General features: G+C 41.5%; 1 protein-coding gene across 1 annotated transcript; it reads right to left on the bottom strand.

Annotated features, from left to right (window-relative positions):
• Positions 1-14,761: 14,761 nt before the first annotated feature.
• On the bottom strand, positions 14,762-16,221 carry LOC147452375 (uncharacterized). Its single transcript, XM_086518088.1, has 3 exons — positions 15,278-16,221; positions 15,048-15,188; positions 14,762-14,957 (listed from the first exon to the last, which is right to left on the bottom strand). Exons 1-2 carry the CDS (start codon positions 15,995-15,997, stop codon positions 15,057-15,059), a joined length of 852 nt encoding a protein of 283 aa, XP_086374214.1. The 5' UTR covers positions 15,998-16,221; the 3' UTR covers positions 14,762-14,957; positions 15,048-15,056.
• Positions 16,222-17,069: the final 848 nt, after the last annotated feature.

Below are 17,069 nucleotides of genomic sequence, written 5' to 3'. Positions count from 1 at the left end.
AAAGAAGGAAAAAATGCCCTGGCGGTCCTAGTGTGTTCACACACATCACTACCACATGTATATGGTAACAAATCCTCCTTGGAGTGATGTGGTGAACGAGAGCTGGCACATGAGTAAAGGAATGTGCCATGCCTTGAGGACATGGTCAGTCCACAAAGAAGAGTAAACCCAAAGCTTTGCGAAAAGCTTCGAGCTTCTCACGAGACAATGCCTTTGTGAAAAGATCTGCAAGGTTGTCCTGTGTTGGCACATAAGCCAAGATGATATCTCCTGCTAAGAGCCTCTCCCTAACATAGTGGTAATGCACCTCAATGTGCTTTGTGCGAGCATAAAAAATTGGGTTCCTTGCAACTACCAATGTGCTCTTACTGTCAGTGTAGATAGTGTTGGCAGTGTCCTGTCCAACACCCAAATCAGCCATAAGGCGTCTGAGCCATACACACTCAACCGTAGCTGTGAAGACTGCCCTGTACTTAGCCTCACAACTAGAAGTGGCCACAGTAGTGATAGCGGGAAAAAGAGCAGTGCAATCGGGTGGCCTCTGTACTCGTGCACACTCCACAAACCACGCCTCATGCAAACAAGCAAAGAACAAAACAAAGGGGGCACCACCCTAAATTAAGAGGTTTAGGGACCTCACACATAGTGCACATAGGCAAGTGAGACTTCTGGAATTATGATGGCATCAAAACATATGGCAAACACATAGAAACGAAGCTTAGGGACCTTATGTAGCATATATATACACAAGACATCAGCTTAACAATACAACGGCATCTGATCATACATAACAAGGATATAGAGAAGCAAGCCAAGGATGGCATAATCCCTTGTCAAAAACAATTAAACCAGCAAGTAGGTATGATCCTACTAGCAACACATCAATACCTTAGAGAATGATGGCGAGGATGGTGGCCATGGAGCATGAGAGAAGACTCCTTATTTAGGTTTTAGGGCTAGTAATGTAGCATACTAGAGGGAGAGAGAGAGAGGGAGAGAGAGTAGAGCTCCATCCATAGCTCCTCGTTGTGAGCAATGTCGTCATAGCTTCATTGCTTGGTGAAGTGGGTGAAGTGTTGGTTTTGAGTGAGAGAAGGCCTCCTTATATAGGTTTCTGAGAGGGTTTAGGATTAGGGATAAACATGCTTAAATCCGCTGATTGGGGTTACTTTTTGCTTAGGGTAGTCAACAGATTGAGGTCACCTGATATGTCACCATCAAGATATTCTCTAGAGTGATGTGAGAGGGGAGGGTAAATGCTGATTTTTCTGATTGTGACACATGGGGATAAGGCCTTGACCAACATTTAAGAGCAGGTAAGGTGGTTGTTGAAACTGGAGGTTCTGCACATGTCAGGGGGGGACCTGCGGGGGGGAGGTGGCAGCTAGGTCCTCCTGAATATCAAATTCTCAAAAAATCCTCAACCATGGCTTCTTTTGACATGTGTTCTTTGAAAAAATCAGCATGTCTCTTTTCAACTCAAAAGTCTTTATCCCTGTTGACTCACCTTTACCATAAGATTTTCCCCTTTTCTCCTCCTGTAACTGCATTGTTGATACCCAATCACTGCTTCTAGTAACAGTGAACTGTTACCTACCAAATACTTATGGTGCAGTAAAAAATATTTACCATGGGTAAAAAAAGTTACTGTAGGTAAAAAGTGATTTGTATTTACCATGTAGGTGAAAAATATTTACTGTAGGTAAAAAATATTTACTTTCGATAAAAAAGTGAAAACGGAGTATCCTCGTGTAAATTTCACTAGAAATTCACACCTAGAATGGGCTATTCTGTAAGATATAGGTTGTAGGCATGCATAAGAGCTCGTTCCCACGTATCTTCTGTCCATGGCACTTTTTACTCTTTGGTGCTTGTGAAGTAGATTTTTCTTCTCTTTCGAGATCCCTTCGACTAGAGTATCCTCATCTCCCCAACAACTGACTGTGCCTTTGTTACATCTTCAGAAGGGGTCCTAAAAACCATGCATCAAGTAGGTTGCTTCTTGCTCAACCATGATATACATGAACTGCCAAGCATGAAACAAAAACCACTTGTGGACACTCACATGTCAAAACAACCAGCCCAATCTGTGTCCGAAAAAGCATGTAAGTCTGGCGGCAATGATCCCCCCTTGGGATAAAACAAACCAAGATGTAAAGTAACACTAAGGTAGTGAAAACTCCTCTTGACTGCCTGCCAATGCTTAGACCTTGGGCTATGCATAAATCTGCTGACCTATGAGACTGCAAACTGAATATCTGGCCTCATGTTACATACATAAATGAGGCATCCAATAGCAGTTTGGTAAAGAGTGACATCATCAGGATCACTAGCGTCATGAAGACTCAATTTCAAACCTGTCTCCATGGAAGTGGCAATAGGTTTGCAATCCTCAAGTCCAAACTTACATAGCAATGTCTCTATGTAACTTTTCTGACACAAGGCAATACCACCATCATACTGCTTAAACTGTATACCCAAGTAATGATGCAACAGCCCCAAATCTTTCATCTTGAAAGTAGCATTCAAATCAGCCTTAAATTCAGCAATATGTCTTTCATTTGGTCTAGTCATCAGCAAATCATCTATATAAAGGACCACAATGAGAAGTACATCACCCTCACACTTTACATACAAGGAAGTCCAAGTCTAGCAAGTGCATATATAGACAAGAGATTCTTCTTGATCCCAGGTACATAAAGTGCATCAGTAAATGTGAAAGAACTTCCAGTAGCAGCAGTAAGCACAATCTTTCCAACTCCCTGAACCGGATAAGAGGCATTGTTGGCACACGTGGCTGAATTCCCATGAGGGACAGACTCAAGAGAGGTGAACAATTCACGATGTGATGTAATGTGCTTTGTAGCACCACTCTCAAAATACCACACATGCGAATCTGCAGCAACTGACATGCATGCATCATGGACAACAGGATTGTAAGTGCACTCTGCACTAAAAGCCCATTTTGCATCAACATCAGTATTTCAATCTCCTTTTACAGAAGACTCAACAATGGCTACATTTGTAGTGGAACGAGCATTTGAAGTGGAACCACCCTCTTTCTTCTTAGCCTCTTTGGCCTTCAACTTAGGACACTGCTTGACCAAGTGATCATTACGTTTACAATAATGGCAGCACATTTTCTTTTTGCCCTTATCGCCAAAATTGCCAGACGAAGTGCTGCTAGCAGAAGCATTGGGAACATAAGTTTTGCCACTCGCAGCAGAACCATAAAAAGTGGCTGCATTGTTGTTACCACCCTTTCTTTGAGAAGCAATAAAAGCCTGTTCAACTGCACGCTATCTAGTCCTGTTTTTTCTAAAAAGTGACTCTTGCAACAACAATGTGCATAATGCATCAAACTTGACAACTTCAGGATTTCCTTGGGTCATAAGTATCCAAGTACTAGCAAAAGTGTGGTAAGAATCTGGTAAGGCATCAAGAATAGTCTGCACAAGGGAACTGTTTGAAATGACCACCTGCAGAAATAAGTTGCTCTTTGATATCCTTGACACTAGCATGAAAAGTGTCCATATCATATTCCTCAGGTATAATCTTCAACTCCAGCTCTTTACGCAGCAAAGCAATTTTAGCCTCATTGCGACTTGTATAAAGACAAGTCAAAATACCCCAAGCCTGTTTTGCAAATTTTGCTGAATGAATGTGAGGAACAATGGTGTGTTTCACAGACAATGCAATCAATGCATGAGCCTGCGCATCCTTTACATCCCAACGAGCTTGTTCTGCCATAGGCAAAACAACTCTAATAGAAGCAATCCTTGCAGCAAGACCTGCAACATCCTCAACATCGCCTACATCCTTAGAACCAGGACGTACATCAATGCCCTACACAATATTCTAGACGCCCTTTGACACAAGAACATGATGCATCATATAAGCCCACATAGGGTAATTGTCCCCATCCAACCTTTTCTCAATAGCAAACATCCTGAACACATCTGTGTTGTTGTTAGCCATGGTAAATGATGCACCTGATGTGAAAACTGCCCAAAAAGAGGAGAAATGTAGCGAGAACAACATGTGCTATATAGAACAAACCGTAGAAGAATGTAAGGCGCCAGCTATGCAAAAAATAGCACTGACAAAAATTCTACACAAAATGACAAAATTGCCTGTGCAGACCTGCCTGTTGTGGAAACGAAGGCCAAAATGAGCCCGAATAAAAAATTTGAGCAGACTAAGCTCCACAAGCTCTCTCGAGATATTTGTCGACCTGAAAACGCTCGCCAAACCTCACTAAAATTGGAGAAAGTGAGCAGGCATGTGCTGGAGTTGCTGGCGACTAAGCCCGAGAGGATGCAACCTGCTTTGATACCAATTGTTGGAATTAGGGTTGGAGGGAAACGCACACACCTTGGAGAAGACGAAGAAAGCTCAAGGCACACAATAGAGAGTGTGTTACTTAGTGTGCAACAGAAAGATAGATAGCCCTAGAGTATGGGCGTGTATAAAATGCACGGGGGGAAAAACCTCCTAAAGAGAGAAAAAATGCCCCGATGGTCCTAGTGTGTTCACACACATCACTACCACATGTATATGGTAACAATAGTGTTGTGCAAGAGAAGGATCTTGAGTGGAATGCTCAAAAGTTTTTGTTGTCGAGGCTTCTTTGCTGATTAATTCTCTTAAATAGAAGATCTTGAAGCAATTGAGCGTGCTCTTTAATGGTTTTTCTTGAACAACCATCTTTGTCTATTTGCTCACTCTTTTTAAGAGATTGGTTGTTCCTCTTCCCCTAATGACTAAATTGGTGGTTGTTGAAGATTTTTTACCCACTTATAAATCATCTTAATTGGTGTCTTTGCTTTTGTCCTGCTCTTTGGCATCCACACCCAATTGGTCTTTGGTGGGTACACTTTCTTCTTGCTGCTTGGTTTTATAGCTTGTTTTTGTGGTTTGCAGATACTCTGCTTGTACTTTTTCTGTTCCTTGGGCATCCAAATATGCTTAAGATTTGCCTAGAGTTTCACAATTTGTACCCAATATTACTTGGCTCCTTGCATGTCTATGTTATGAGGATAGATTTTGTGTCAAGCAGTTGACATAGATGTAGTGTTGGGATAGGGTTTTTCCAACTTTGAAGCTCACAGGTTCGCCTTCCATTCCTTTTTGTTGTATGCCAATGGAATTTTCAGTTGTCCACATTTGAGTGTAAGTTCCAAGACATTGGTGTCCCAATCTTGAATGGCTTTATACATTCTCATCCATGGAAATCCTAGTATTATATCTTCATTCATGTGCTCATGTGGAATGCAGATAAGTATGTGTGGGTAGCGAAATCCATGCACAAGTATATTGAAGTTGATCATTCCCAAATTTGGGAGTAAATTCTTTATGGCACGCTTTCCCTTTAGCTATGAAATACTCCAAGGGTTGGGTAGTTGCCTTCTTATAAAATGAAATTGTTCACTACATTAATTCCGGTACCTATATCAACTGCTAATTCCTTGACCTTAGTTCCATCTTTCAAGGTCATTGGAATTTTCATGTCAAGACCATCCAATCATTGATCATCTGTCTCGGCCTCATCCTTGAAGGTGCCGCGGGAAGTGTGTGCGAGTGCAAGTGCAAGAGCAGAGAGAGAGAGAGAGAGAGAGAGAGAGAGAGAGAGAGAGAGAGAGAGAGAGAGAGAGAGAGAGAGAGAGAGAGAGAGAGCTGCTTTGGGTGGAGTGCACATCAATGTAATCCTATTGTAGCTCCTTATTCTTTTGTGTATTAAAGAATAAGTGTACAACAGTTAAGTTAGTGGATGGGTTAGTAGTAAGTGGGATGTCTAGCCAACTGGCCCGAATCCCAACAAACTCCCACTTGAAGCCCAACACAGCCCAAGTGACCTGGTATGTACAACCGTGATGCAATCTAGTCGCTTGAACCTATACCCATCAACTCATTGCAATGTGTAAACCGCTCCAAAGCTAAGCCTTTCGTCAAAGCATCTGCTGGGTTGTCGTCAGTGTGTACCTTGACCAAATCAATGATCTTTTTGGCCAAGAAATCTCTCATGAGATGATACCTGACTTCAATGTGTTTTGATATGGAGTGGAACATGGGAGTCCTTGCCAATGCAAGAGCACTCTAACTATCACAATATATCAATGGAGTCTCATCAATGCCAAGATTTCTAACCAAGTGAGATAACCATACAACCTCTTTACTTGCATCCGACAATGAAATGTACTCTGCCTCTGTAGTGGAAGACGACGTACAATCTTGAATACATGACCTCCAAGATACTACTGCTCCAACAAATATGAAGACATAGCCAGATGTTGATCTCCTATTGTCGACACAACTCGCATAGTCTACATCCGCATAACCCACAATGGATGTATCATTGTTCCCAAAGCGTAAATACCTACCGATCGTACCTTTGAGGTACCTAAGAATGTGCTTCACTGCTTCCCAATGTTTTCTGCTAGGATTTGCCATATATCGGCTCACCACTCCCACTACAAAAGCAATGTCTGGTCTTGTGGCCACCATAGCATACATGAGACTTCCCACTGCCAAAGAATATACGGTACCTTAGCCATTTTTGCTCTCTCAGCATCAGATTTGGGTGCATCTTTTTTGCTGAGTTTCAAGAATGCCTGCATTGGGGTACTCAATGCTTTCCCCCCTGCATATTGAAACGCTGCAAAACTTTCTCAATGTATATTTCCAGAGATAACTCAAGAATACGATGTTTGCGATCTCTTTTGATTCGCATGCCAAGAAAGTGTGTAGCATCCCCCAAATATTTCATTGCAAAATTATTGCTAAGTGTTTTCTTCAAGTTGGCAATTTCTTGCAATGGATTTCCCAGCTATGGGCATGTCATCAACATACAAAACTAGAATGATCATCGAGCCATCATCTATCTTTCTTGTGTACAAGCAGTGATCCTCTTCGCTCCTTTTATATCCTTGAGACCTCATACATGCATCAAATTTATGATACCACTACCTTGAACCCTGCTTTAAGCCATAAAGTGCCTTTTTGAGCTTACATACTAGCTCTCACGAGATGCATTCTCCTGAACAAACCCTTCAGGCTGCTGCATGTAAATATCCTCATCGAGATTCCCGTGAAGAAGTATTGTCTTCACATCCATTTGGACAAGTTCCATGTCCTCAATCACTACAAGATCAAATACGGTTCTAAGCGTTGTCATCTTGACCATATACGAGAAGATTTCATCAAAATCGACTCCCTTTTGCTGTTTGAACCCTTTGGCTACAAGTGTAGCCTTGTACTTTGGATTTGGATCACTTGATGTAAATTTCTTCTTGTAAACCCATTTGCAAGGTAAAGCTTTCTCATCATTTGGCAGCTCTACCAAGTCCCAAGTGTCATTAGCCAAAATCGAGTTATACTCAAATTCCATAGCCTGCTCCCACTTCACCACATCATCCATCATCATGGCTTCTTGGTAGCAGCATGGCTCACCGCAATTGGTCAACATGATGTAATCAAGACCTAGATCCAAACGCGGGATGAGAGACTCTAGTAGACCGTCTCACTCCTTGACCATTGTTATCCGCTCCCTCTGGAGCATTGCTAGTGGAAGGTACATCACTAGCCCGCTAAGTTGATTTCATTGTCACTGAGACAACATCCTCAAAAGTGACTCTCCAAATCTCTATTTCCTTGATAGGTTGTTTATGCATATTCGACTCATTGAAGATCACATCTGAACTACGGATGACTTGACAAGATTCGGGGTGCCAAAGACAATATCCCATCTCTTCGTCTGCACCATATTCAATGAAAATACATTTGTGTGACTTTGACTCTAACTTCAGTCGAAGTTGTTTAGGCACGTGAGCATAAGCTTCACAACCAAAAACACAAAGATGGTCATAGTGGGGCTTACGTTTAGACCATAAATCTTCTGGAATCTCATAATTTAATGGCGTACTAGGCGAAGGATTTATAATGTGCACTATGGTAAAGACGGCTTCTGCCCAAAATCCTTATGTGAGATTTTCCCTAGAAAGCATGGATGTGACTCTTTCCTGAATCGTATGATTCATGCGCTCACCAGCTCCATTCTGAGATGGTGTGTATGGTGCAGTAAATTGCCTTTTAATCCACCTTTTAGCACAAAAATTGTCAAACTCCTTGGAGACATATTGTCCACCATTGTCAGTCCACAACCTCTTGAGTTTCTTGCCAAACTGATTCTCAATGAGTGCTAAGAATTTCTAGAACACAAGAAGAACTTGATCCTTATGTTTCAAAGGATATGCCCACACCTTTTGAGTAGAGTCATCTATGAATGTCACAAAATAGCTGCCCCCCTAGAGATTTGGTTGACATAGGACCACAAACATCACTATGTACTAAATCTAGAGGTTTAGCTCGCTTTTGACCCGATGGTAAGTGCATGGACCTAGTCTATTTTCCATAGATATAGTGCTCACAAACAGGAAAGTCAACATAAGACAAGACAGGTAAGTAGCCAAAACGAGTCAGAGCTCTCATTCCTTTTTTGCTAATATGACCTAGCCGACAATGCCACAACTCAGTAGACGGCAGCTTGGCTATAGATATGTAATCATGACCAACATCTGACACATGCATGGAATACAAGGTACCATGCTTCTGACCTCTGAGTACAACAAGATTACCTTTGCGTACTATCCACAAACCATTTCCAAATGTGGTGTTGTAGCCCAACTCATCAAGCTGACCAACTGAAATCAAGCTTTTTTAGTCAACTTGGGCACATGTCTGACATTAGATAAAGTAAAGTGTGTACCATTCCTTAGATGAAATTTGACGTTCTCGACACCCTCAATGTCTAGTCCATAAGCATCACCAAGTCTCACTTTGCCACAAGAGTGAGAATAAGTAGATAACCACTCTCTATGTGGTGTCACATGGAAAGTCGCACCAGAATCGATTTAGGTGTCGAGAACCACATAACCAGAAATGCACCTAGACCTCTCTATACATGTCCTATGGCGAGGCCACAAAAAAGGGGTACTCCAACAACCTGTATCATCGAAAGGATCTCAACATTCGAGAATCCCCCAGCTCAAGAAAACCTCACGCTATCGACCCTCACAAAAGGTTATGCAGACAAGAAACTAGCCTAGTCTCAGAAAGGGCCTCTGAACCGAGTCTTAGAAACAATTGGCACTGCAAAAAACAAGCCAAATCGGCTCCACAAAAGGTACATATGGTAGTTTCTGCAACTCAACATACATCCACTGTCAACAATATTGCAAGGTGCAGTATATGCGCTCAAATAGGCGCCAAAAAAAATTTGCAAGCAGTAAACAAATCCCTGCGGGGAGTAAAACTGCTCTCAAAAGAGCTCAATCACTATCAAAAGTGCCAAAACAATGCATATGCGCATAAAGTACTCCCACTGAAATCTGTGCTGATGCAAAACATTGCAACCTGTAAGAAACCTGGAGCCCTATATGTATGCAAGAACCTGTGAGGAGATGGATATCTGGAAAACCCGAGACAATGTCGATGCCGAAAAGATAATGCCATAAAACGACTATATTCCATCCCAAAATAGTCTCTTAACAACCTGCACCTGTGTCTTGTACTTGTACCTGTAGCAAAAGTGGAGTTGAAAAATACAACTCCTAAACTGTAGCTCGGATGAAGCTTTCGACTACACCAAAAACTTCGAAAGGGGAGTAAAACAGCAGGACACCTGCCGGAAATGCTCTAGGAACGCTGAATTTGCCAATGCTGAAATCGAAAACCTATTTGCACTTTTGAAAGTGCGCACATGCGGATGCAAAAACGGCAAGCACAAACCTTGCTCTGATACCAGTTGAAGGTGCCGCGAGAAGCATGTGCGAGTGCAAGTGCAAGAGCAGAGAGAGAGAGAGAGAGAGAGAGAGAGAGAGAGAGAGAGACCTGCTTTGGGTGGAGTGCATAGCAATGTAATCCTGTTGCAACTCCTTATTCTGTTGTGTATTAAAGAATAAGTGTATAATGGTTAAGTTAGTGGATGGGTTAGTAGTAACTGGGATGTCCGTCCAATTGGCGTGAATCCCAACAATCCTCTGGTAAGGCTTGATTAAAATGGAGGACTTGGACTTGTAGCATGTTAAGTAGCATGATTTTTAGAACTCGTCGCATTGCCAGTTTTCTCTTCAATACTCAAATGCAAGCCTCCTCCTAAGCCTCTTCAATGAACTATTGGTATCTAATCTTGTGTACTTTTTTTGCATGCTTTCTTTCTGGAAGATAATTGGTCAATAAAAAAATTATATTTTTGCAAACGACATTCAGCTATCCAATTTTCCATGATTTCACGTAATAGCAATTTTGCCCTTACATGCTATTTTTCAGAGTCTATATGGTCATTGTTTTCTCTTGTACCTCATGTGTAGCATCATAGTAATTGTTTAGAGAAAACTTGTTGATCGTTCAATGGAACAATAGTTACCATTTGGATTCGAACAATGTCGTAGCTTTCTTTAGCAAAAAAAAAGATTGTTGTAGACTCGTTGTTGACACAAACATCCATGGCAGCCAATATTTGAGTCCACTCAAATGAATCGAACAAGTTTTCAAGAAAAGATTCTAGCATATAATCAACATCATCTACTTTTTGATCCAAGATACAATCCTCTCGCTTTAAACTACCATTTTTTAAAGTCCCACACATCCAAATAGGAGTGTCTTTGTTCAACCATGACATCCTTATAAGAGTGATCTTTTTGGTTTACTTGTGTAATCGAACCCACCTATTTCATGTATAGGTAATTGTTTCCCTAGTCTTGGATGAATTGTAATTGTCTCATGAAGGGTCATCCCAAAATTATCTCATAGTTTAGTTTGTTTCTAAAATATGCAATGGAAAATGTATGTTGATATTCAAATCCACATTATCTGACTATCACATTCTCTAGAAATCCCATCTTTCATATGATATGACCATCAACTTATTGCAATTTCATTCTTGTCTACTTGATTGATGGTCTACCCCAGGCTTCCCAGATTGCTTTTGTGGATATGGCAATGCCAGGCCCAATATTTAGTACAACCATGATTTTTACAACATTATACTAAAAAAGAAGAGTTTTGTTTTCCTCATTTCCCTCATTTCCCGTGAAATAATTTCTGCCTTGTTCATAGAAACAGATATGATAAGTTTTCTATGAGATTCCTCTAATCATAACTCTTTTGCTTTTTTCTCGCTAATCCTGTGATTCCAACTTTTTCTAAAGTGTTTTGTAGATCCTTCAATAGATGTAGTCTGATCTTCAATAACTCTCCCTCCAATGTTATGGTACATTGATAAGTGTTGACATTTTCGACCGAAATTTTTTCACATCTCAAGTCTACTTCTTTTTTAGTTTTGTGGTCTTGGGTTACATCTAAAGTCTGCTTGGCTCAGTTTAGCTACAAGTACTAAGCCTCCCAATTCCAGTCTTGGTTCCTTGAACTCACTTGACATGGACTTTGTCTTCTCTTGAACAACATTTGAGCTTTCTCTTTGTTGTTTCTATCTCCTAAGTCCATAGCATTTTTCTCTCTCTTTTTTGGAGTCTTCAGTAAACTTTTGATTGTTGTATGACTCACTAGCACACCTTTGTTTGTTATCTTTGCTTATATCCTTGTCACTACTTTGACTGGAGCCATAGGTTCATTGTCAAATCATCTAATTGGCATGATGTGTACTATGTTGATTGCCTTTTCTTCTTTGTTTGATGGATTTCTTAAACAATCCTCAAGATACTGTCTCTCTTTTCTACCACATTTCATGCAGTAAGCCTCAATTGGCTTAACATTCTTATCAATTTTTGGGAATAGTTTTTTTGATCCATAGTTATGGAAATTTTTCATTCGTGGTTTGGGCATTTGTTTCATCATAGGTGGCCTAGGTCCCTAGTTTGCAATGAAGTTAGTTTCTACCTCTAGAGGTATCTACTGATAGACTAGTTCCACCATGGTAGTTCGCGGTTGAGTGTACCATTATTCCTTTGCTACCACAACTGATGAACTAGCTTCATTATAGGGTGTGGCCAATACTTATGGACTAATTTTCCACATGTCCCTCAAGATGCATGTACTTGGCTGGTACTGCATTATTTCTTAGTAGGGGTGGTTTCTAACCTAGTGATGAGTTGTGTTGTCTCCATAGCCATGGGTGGCTTTTGCATTTGCTCCATGTTAGGTGGATACCTTATACATAGTTTTCCCTATGGTCTCATAGGCACGTATTGGACATTTGCATCATAATTTGATCAATAATATCATTCATTGGTCTCATAATTTTTCCATTTTCCCTCGATGGCATGCCACTTAGATGGCCTCATCAATTCCATGGGTTGCCCTTGTGGTGGACCTTGTCCTGGCCCTCTCACTTGCATCCTTTGCATGTTGCTCATCTTATCATTTATATGCTTGAGCATATCCTCTATGGAATTCAATGGCGCTACCACAGTGGTTCATATTTGTGCTAGCATAGTAAATGTAGTTTGCTCGCTTTGTGTATCCTTCACACTTCTTTGTTCACTGTAGATCGCATAGTTGTCCCCCGAGTCTATTGCATCCAAGATGCATGCTTTCAAGGTATTGTGTTTCTTGATATACAATATAGCATGCAACTCCTTGTTGAATAGACCTTCAAGGAACGATGAGATAAGAATCCTTTTGGTTGGAATTTTCAACTTTGGACTTCTATCAATGTACTATCTCATTCTACTAACACAATGCTTTATAAAATCTCCTTGTTTTTGCTTAAAGCTATAGACTTTTGCTATTGTATTATGCTTGATTTCCATTTTTAAACAAGCAACAACAAACTTTTAGCCAATGTTGGTAAGTCTACAATGGATATAGGATGTATGGTCTAAGACCAAGTCAAAGCCTTACATTTTAGGGTCATTCAAAATCCTTCAAATTGAGTATGAGAGTCAGATATTCTCTCAACCAATAATGCTTTCCTTAGCCAGCAGCAGATAATAATCAGCTTATTATCTCTTGGTGGTCAGTGGGTTCATTTTTAAACTTTTTCGGTGGCCAAGGATAGAAGACTTATCACACAAATAGCCTGAAATATTTGGGTTCATTTAGACATTGTTTGCTATTAGAAATTGAGTGATAGAAATGCCAAGGGTGCTTAATCAAGGACATGATCGTGGGAATGTTGATTTCATGTTGACAATCATTTATGCATGATTGAGAGAGTGTGAATTTGACATATTAGGGATGATTTAAAGCTAGCTTGGGACTCAAATCGTTAAATGTCTCATAGCCTAGTGTCTTAAGGGTCATGTGGCTCATATTACCCTAACCCACGTGGGGTTGTTGAATTCATGTTGCCAACCATTTTATGCATGATTGAGAGAGTATGTGAATTTGATGTGAATTTGACATATTGGGGAGGATTTCAAAGCTAGCTTGGGACTCAAATCTTTAAAGGTCTCATAGCCTTATTCTTAAGGGTCGTGTGGCTCATATTAACCTATCCTCATCTCATGACCAACGTTCTAAAAAGTGTCTTAGCTTAGGAATTAGTCAACATGTTGCATAGTTATCTAGGCATTAGTCATGCGCTGCATAGTTATCATTTACTTTTTGAAATAACTATGCCTCATGCATGATCGCACACACACCAATTATTTATCTTATATACGACTATGCAAGGCCTTTTGATGTGGGAAAGGAGGGGGGTGACACTACAATAAAAAAATGTATATCACACGGATTTAACAATAAAGATTATTTTATTCTATATTTTCTCACAATTTCATGTAGAGAAGGATATTGAAAAATGATCTTGAAAAAAAAGTACAAATTCAATAGGAAAAGAATCCCTTTTATCGCTGAAAAATTCACATAGCTAAAGGGTTTTATAAATAGTCCCTGAACTTAGATGATATGTAGGTTTTTGTTAGCGGGTCGTCGTGGCGGACGTCTGTAGCATAGCTATATGGAATAAACATAATGTCAATACTCAAGGAAGTGATTTGGATGGGTCACGGAGACTCTTTGAGGTTGTCAATCTCAAGAAGTGAACCTAACAAGAAAACACACCAACTCAACAAGCAAACCACCACTTAATGATCAGGAAAATTTGCCTATGTCCTTGCTCACCGCTCTAGGTCATCACACCATTTCGGCACTCAAACGGACTCGAAATGTAACAATACTTTAAGAGGAGGTCAAAGACACCTAAGGCCACTATCACTACAACAAAAGAAGGTGTTATCGATGTATATATCGATGCTGCCCGTCGCTATGAGCGTCGCTGTGAAACCAGTCGCTATTAGCGACGTTGATAGCCACGCGTATAGCGACGCGCATAGCGACGCATATAGCGACGTGCATAGCGATGCATATAGCGACGACCATAGCAGAAAATTTTTTTCTTGGACAGAGGACAGGTAGCCTGGCCTGTGCCCAGTTAAAAGATGGACACAGCCACAGCCAGACTTCCTGCCCTCTGCCCAAGAAAGCGAGCAGCACCAAAATATCAACCATGCTCCCGCGCGCAAAAATTTCGGCAGAGTTCCCTTTGTTTTTACATAAACTTTTCAAAAAAAACCATATCATGTATACGCCTCCTACATGCTATCCATGTAGGATCTCACATGAGATTTAAGGCCAATGAAAGACAACCGTACCAACTGAAAAGCATAGCCATAACTTAAAAGTATAACCATAACGAACCATAACCATAACTTAAAAGCATAACCATAACTTAAAACCATAACCGGCTATAATCACTTTGATCAAAACCATAATGCAGATAACCATAACCATAAACAAAATTAACAATAACCATAAGCATAACCAGAAAGAGAAACAATAACTGTCTATACAATGACAATGACAATAATCATAACCATAAGGGAAACAATAACTGTGTGAACACTAACTGTTTGTACAAAAAAGAGACACATAAGCGTGTCTGTGTCTCACAAAGCATATAGATGAAATCTAGTCCACTAATGACTAGGCGTCGCAACCTGCACATATGACAACTCACAAAATTAGTATTGATATTACTTCACATATACTGACTTAATTAAATCAACTCACACATATTAACGTCTCACCTCAAGCGATTAGCGAGACTGTAAGGCCTCCCAGTCTACAAGCTCTCCTGAAGCTTCAAGATCATTCAGTACTTCATAGATATCTCTGCGATATCCATCTGACTCCTTCTCGCGTGATGGAGCTCGATGCATCGCAAGATTCTGCGTTTATACAAAAATCAAAGTAATAAGAATACATGATTCATCGCGTTTTAAAAAACGCCATAGTTAAGATTGGATTAGAAACTCACAAACTCATAGCGAAAGGTGTCGAAGCCTCCGCTGCCAAGATGAGATGTCCCCCTAGTCATCTGTCGTACCTGCGTGGCCTCACGCTGATGTCTGAACCGCGTGGCCGCTGTCCGCTCATCCTCCCTGATCTGCAGCCACGTCTCGTGTGGGATGCCCGAAGGCTTCGGCGAGCCGGTCCTGAAAGCCTTCCGAGCTGCATCTCGTCGATGTTTGATGGTGTCCCGTGCAACACCCTTGATCCACCACGCCGAAACAACGGAAGAACTCGGAGCAGGCTGGTACTCTCTCAGGACGGTCTCCACTATGTAAGTGACTTTTTCCTTTTCTTGCTGATCCCAAGACGTCAGAATGCTGGTCGAAAACTGCAGCTCCACGAGCTGGCGAATCCGTTGTCGCATCTCAGTCCCGACTCTATCCATGTCAATAGAACCATCTCCCCGTACAGTATAGAGCTTGGAGGCACTAGGATCGTGTGCCCCCCAAGGTGTCCGAGGTGTGCCAAGAGGTGTGTCGAGAGGTGTGCCTGGGTAAGACGGGGGTCGTGAGCGAGGAGGGATCGAAGCATCTGTGGACCCTCCTCCACAGCAACCACCACCTCCACCTGACGATCGGCGAGATCGGCGAGTGCGCCTGTGCTGCGGAGATGAGGACATACCCGCCTCTGCCCCACCCCTAGGTGTCGAAGCGGTCGTGATGGGAGAAGAAGGCATCGTACCCATAGGCGTCCTGAACCCCGTAGGCGTCCCCCCCCTAGGCGTCGGTCCCTCGGGTGTGAAGCCCGGAGACGTAGTACCCGTGCCTCTAGCTACCTAGTACTGATAAGCCTCTACCATCTGAGCAGGCGTCATTCGTGTAACGAAGCCCATGAATGCATCTGCACTCATGGAAGCGAGCTCTAGAATCTCGTCTGCCATACTAAAGTCCTGCACAAAGAAAGTAAAATAAAGCGTCAGAACACAGTTGTTTAAATTAACTTTAAGCTTAATTTTAAATCAAAGTCTTCACACAAACACTTATAGGCCTAGGCCTCGACGAGTGAGGCATCATAGATAAGACCTTGCACCGTATCATCGTCTATCTCTAATTGCAAACATAACTCTGTCCCAACTCGTTCTGGCAGATTGTCTTCATCCATTGCATCTTCATCTACAAGTGTCACTTCTGGCTCGTCTGCGTCATCCCTCGTATATCTGTCAGCTTCCTCTGCCATACCTTCGTCCATCTCATCTAATGTCACAGTAGTATGGACGTCGTCTGACTGACTTTCCTCCAGGAGATCTTGCCCTTCAAATACTTGTTTATTTCTTGGAGCAACCTGAACCACAAACCACCATTGTCGCTCTCGAGGGTCCGGTACAAAGACCACTTGCTCGCAATGTTTGGGGAGAGCAAATGTGTCGCTCACATCTGTCCAAGTCTTTGTAGAATCTATTTTCACAAGTTTGTTTCCATCTCTGCGTACCGTTGCATTGCGACCAGAAGTAATCACCTTGAACCACTTCACATCCAACAAAAACATCTCAAACCGCCTGAAGCTTACTTTCAGGATATCTAACACCAGACCACAATAATCCAGATTGCTAGTACTCTCATTCGTGTCTCTAGCACTGGCCCTGCTCTTTTGCATGAAACTAACCATTACCCCACTGTCAAACGTGTTTCTTCTGCTGTCAATTTGTTGTGTTCTGAAATGCTTTCCATGCGACCACAGTGCCATGTATGTATGATACTTCCAGTCACATCCAATAGCCAGCTCTTCCTCTTCTAGAGATATGGGTTCTCCGATCTGTC

Source organism: Adiantum capillus-veneris, chromosome 8, assembly GCF_014529385.1.
Source record: "Adiantum capillus-veneris isolate H3 chromosome 8, ASM1452938v2, whole genome shotgun sequence".
NCBI lineage: Eukaryota > Viridiplantae > Streptophyta > Polypodiopsida > Polypodiales > Pteridaceae > Adiantum > Adiantum capillus-veneris.
This window is presented reverse-complemented; position numbering and strand designations above follow the sequence as displayed.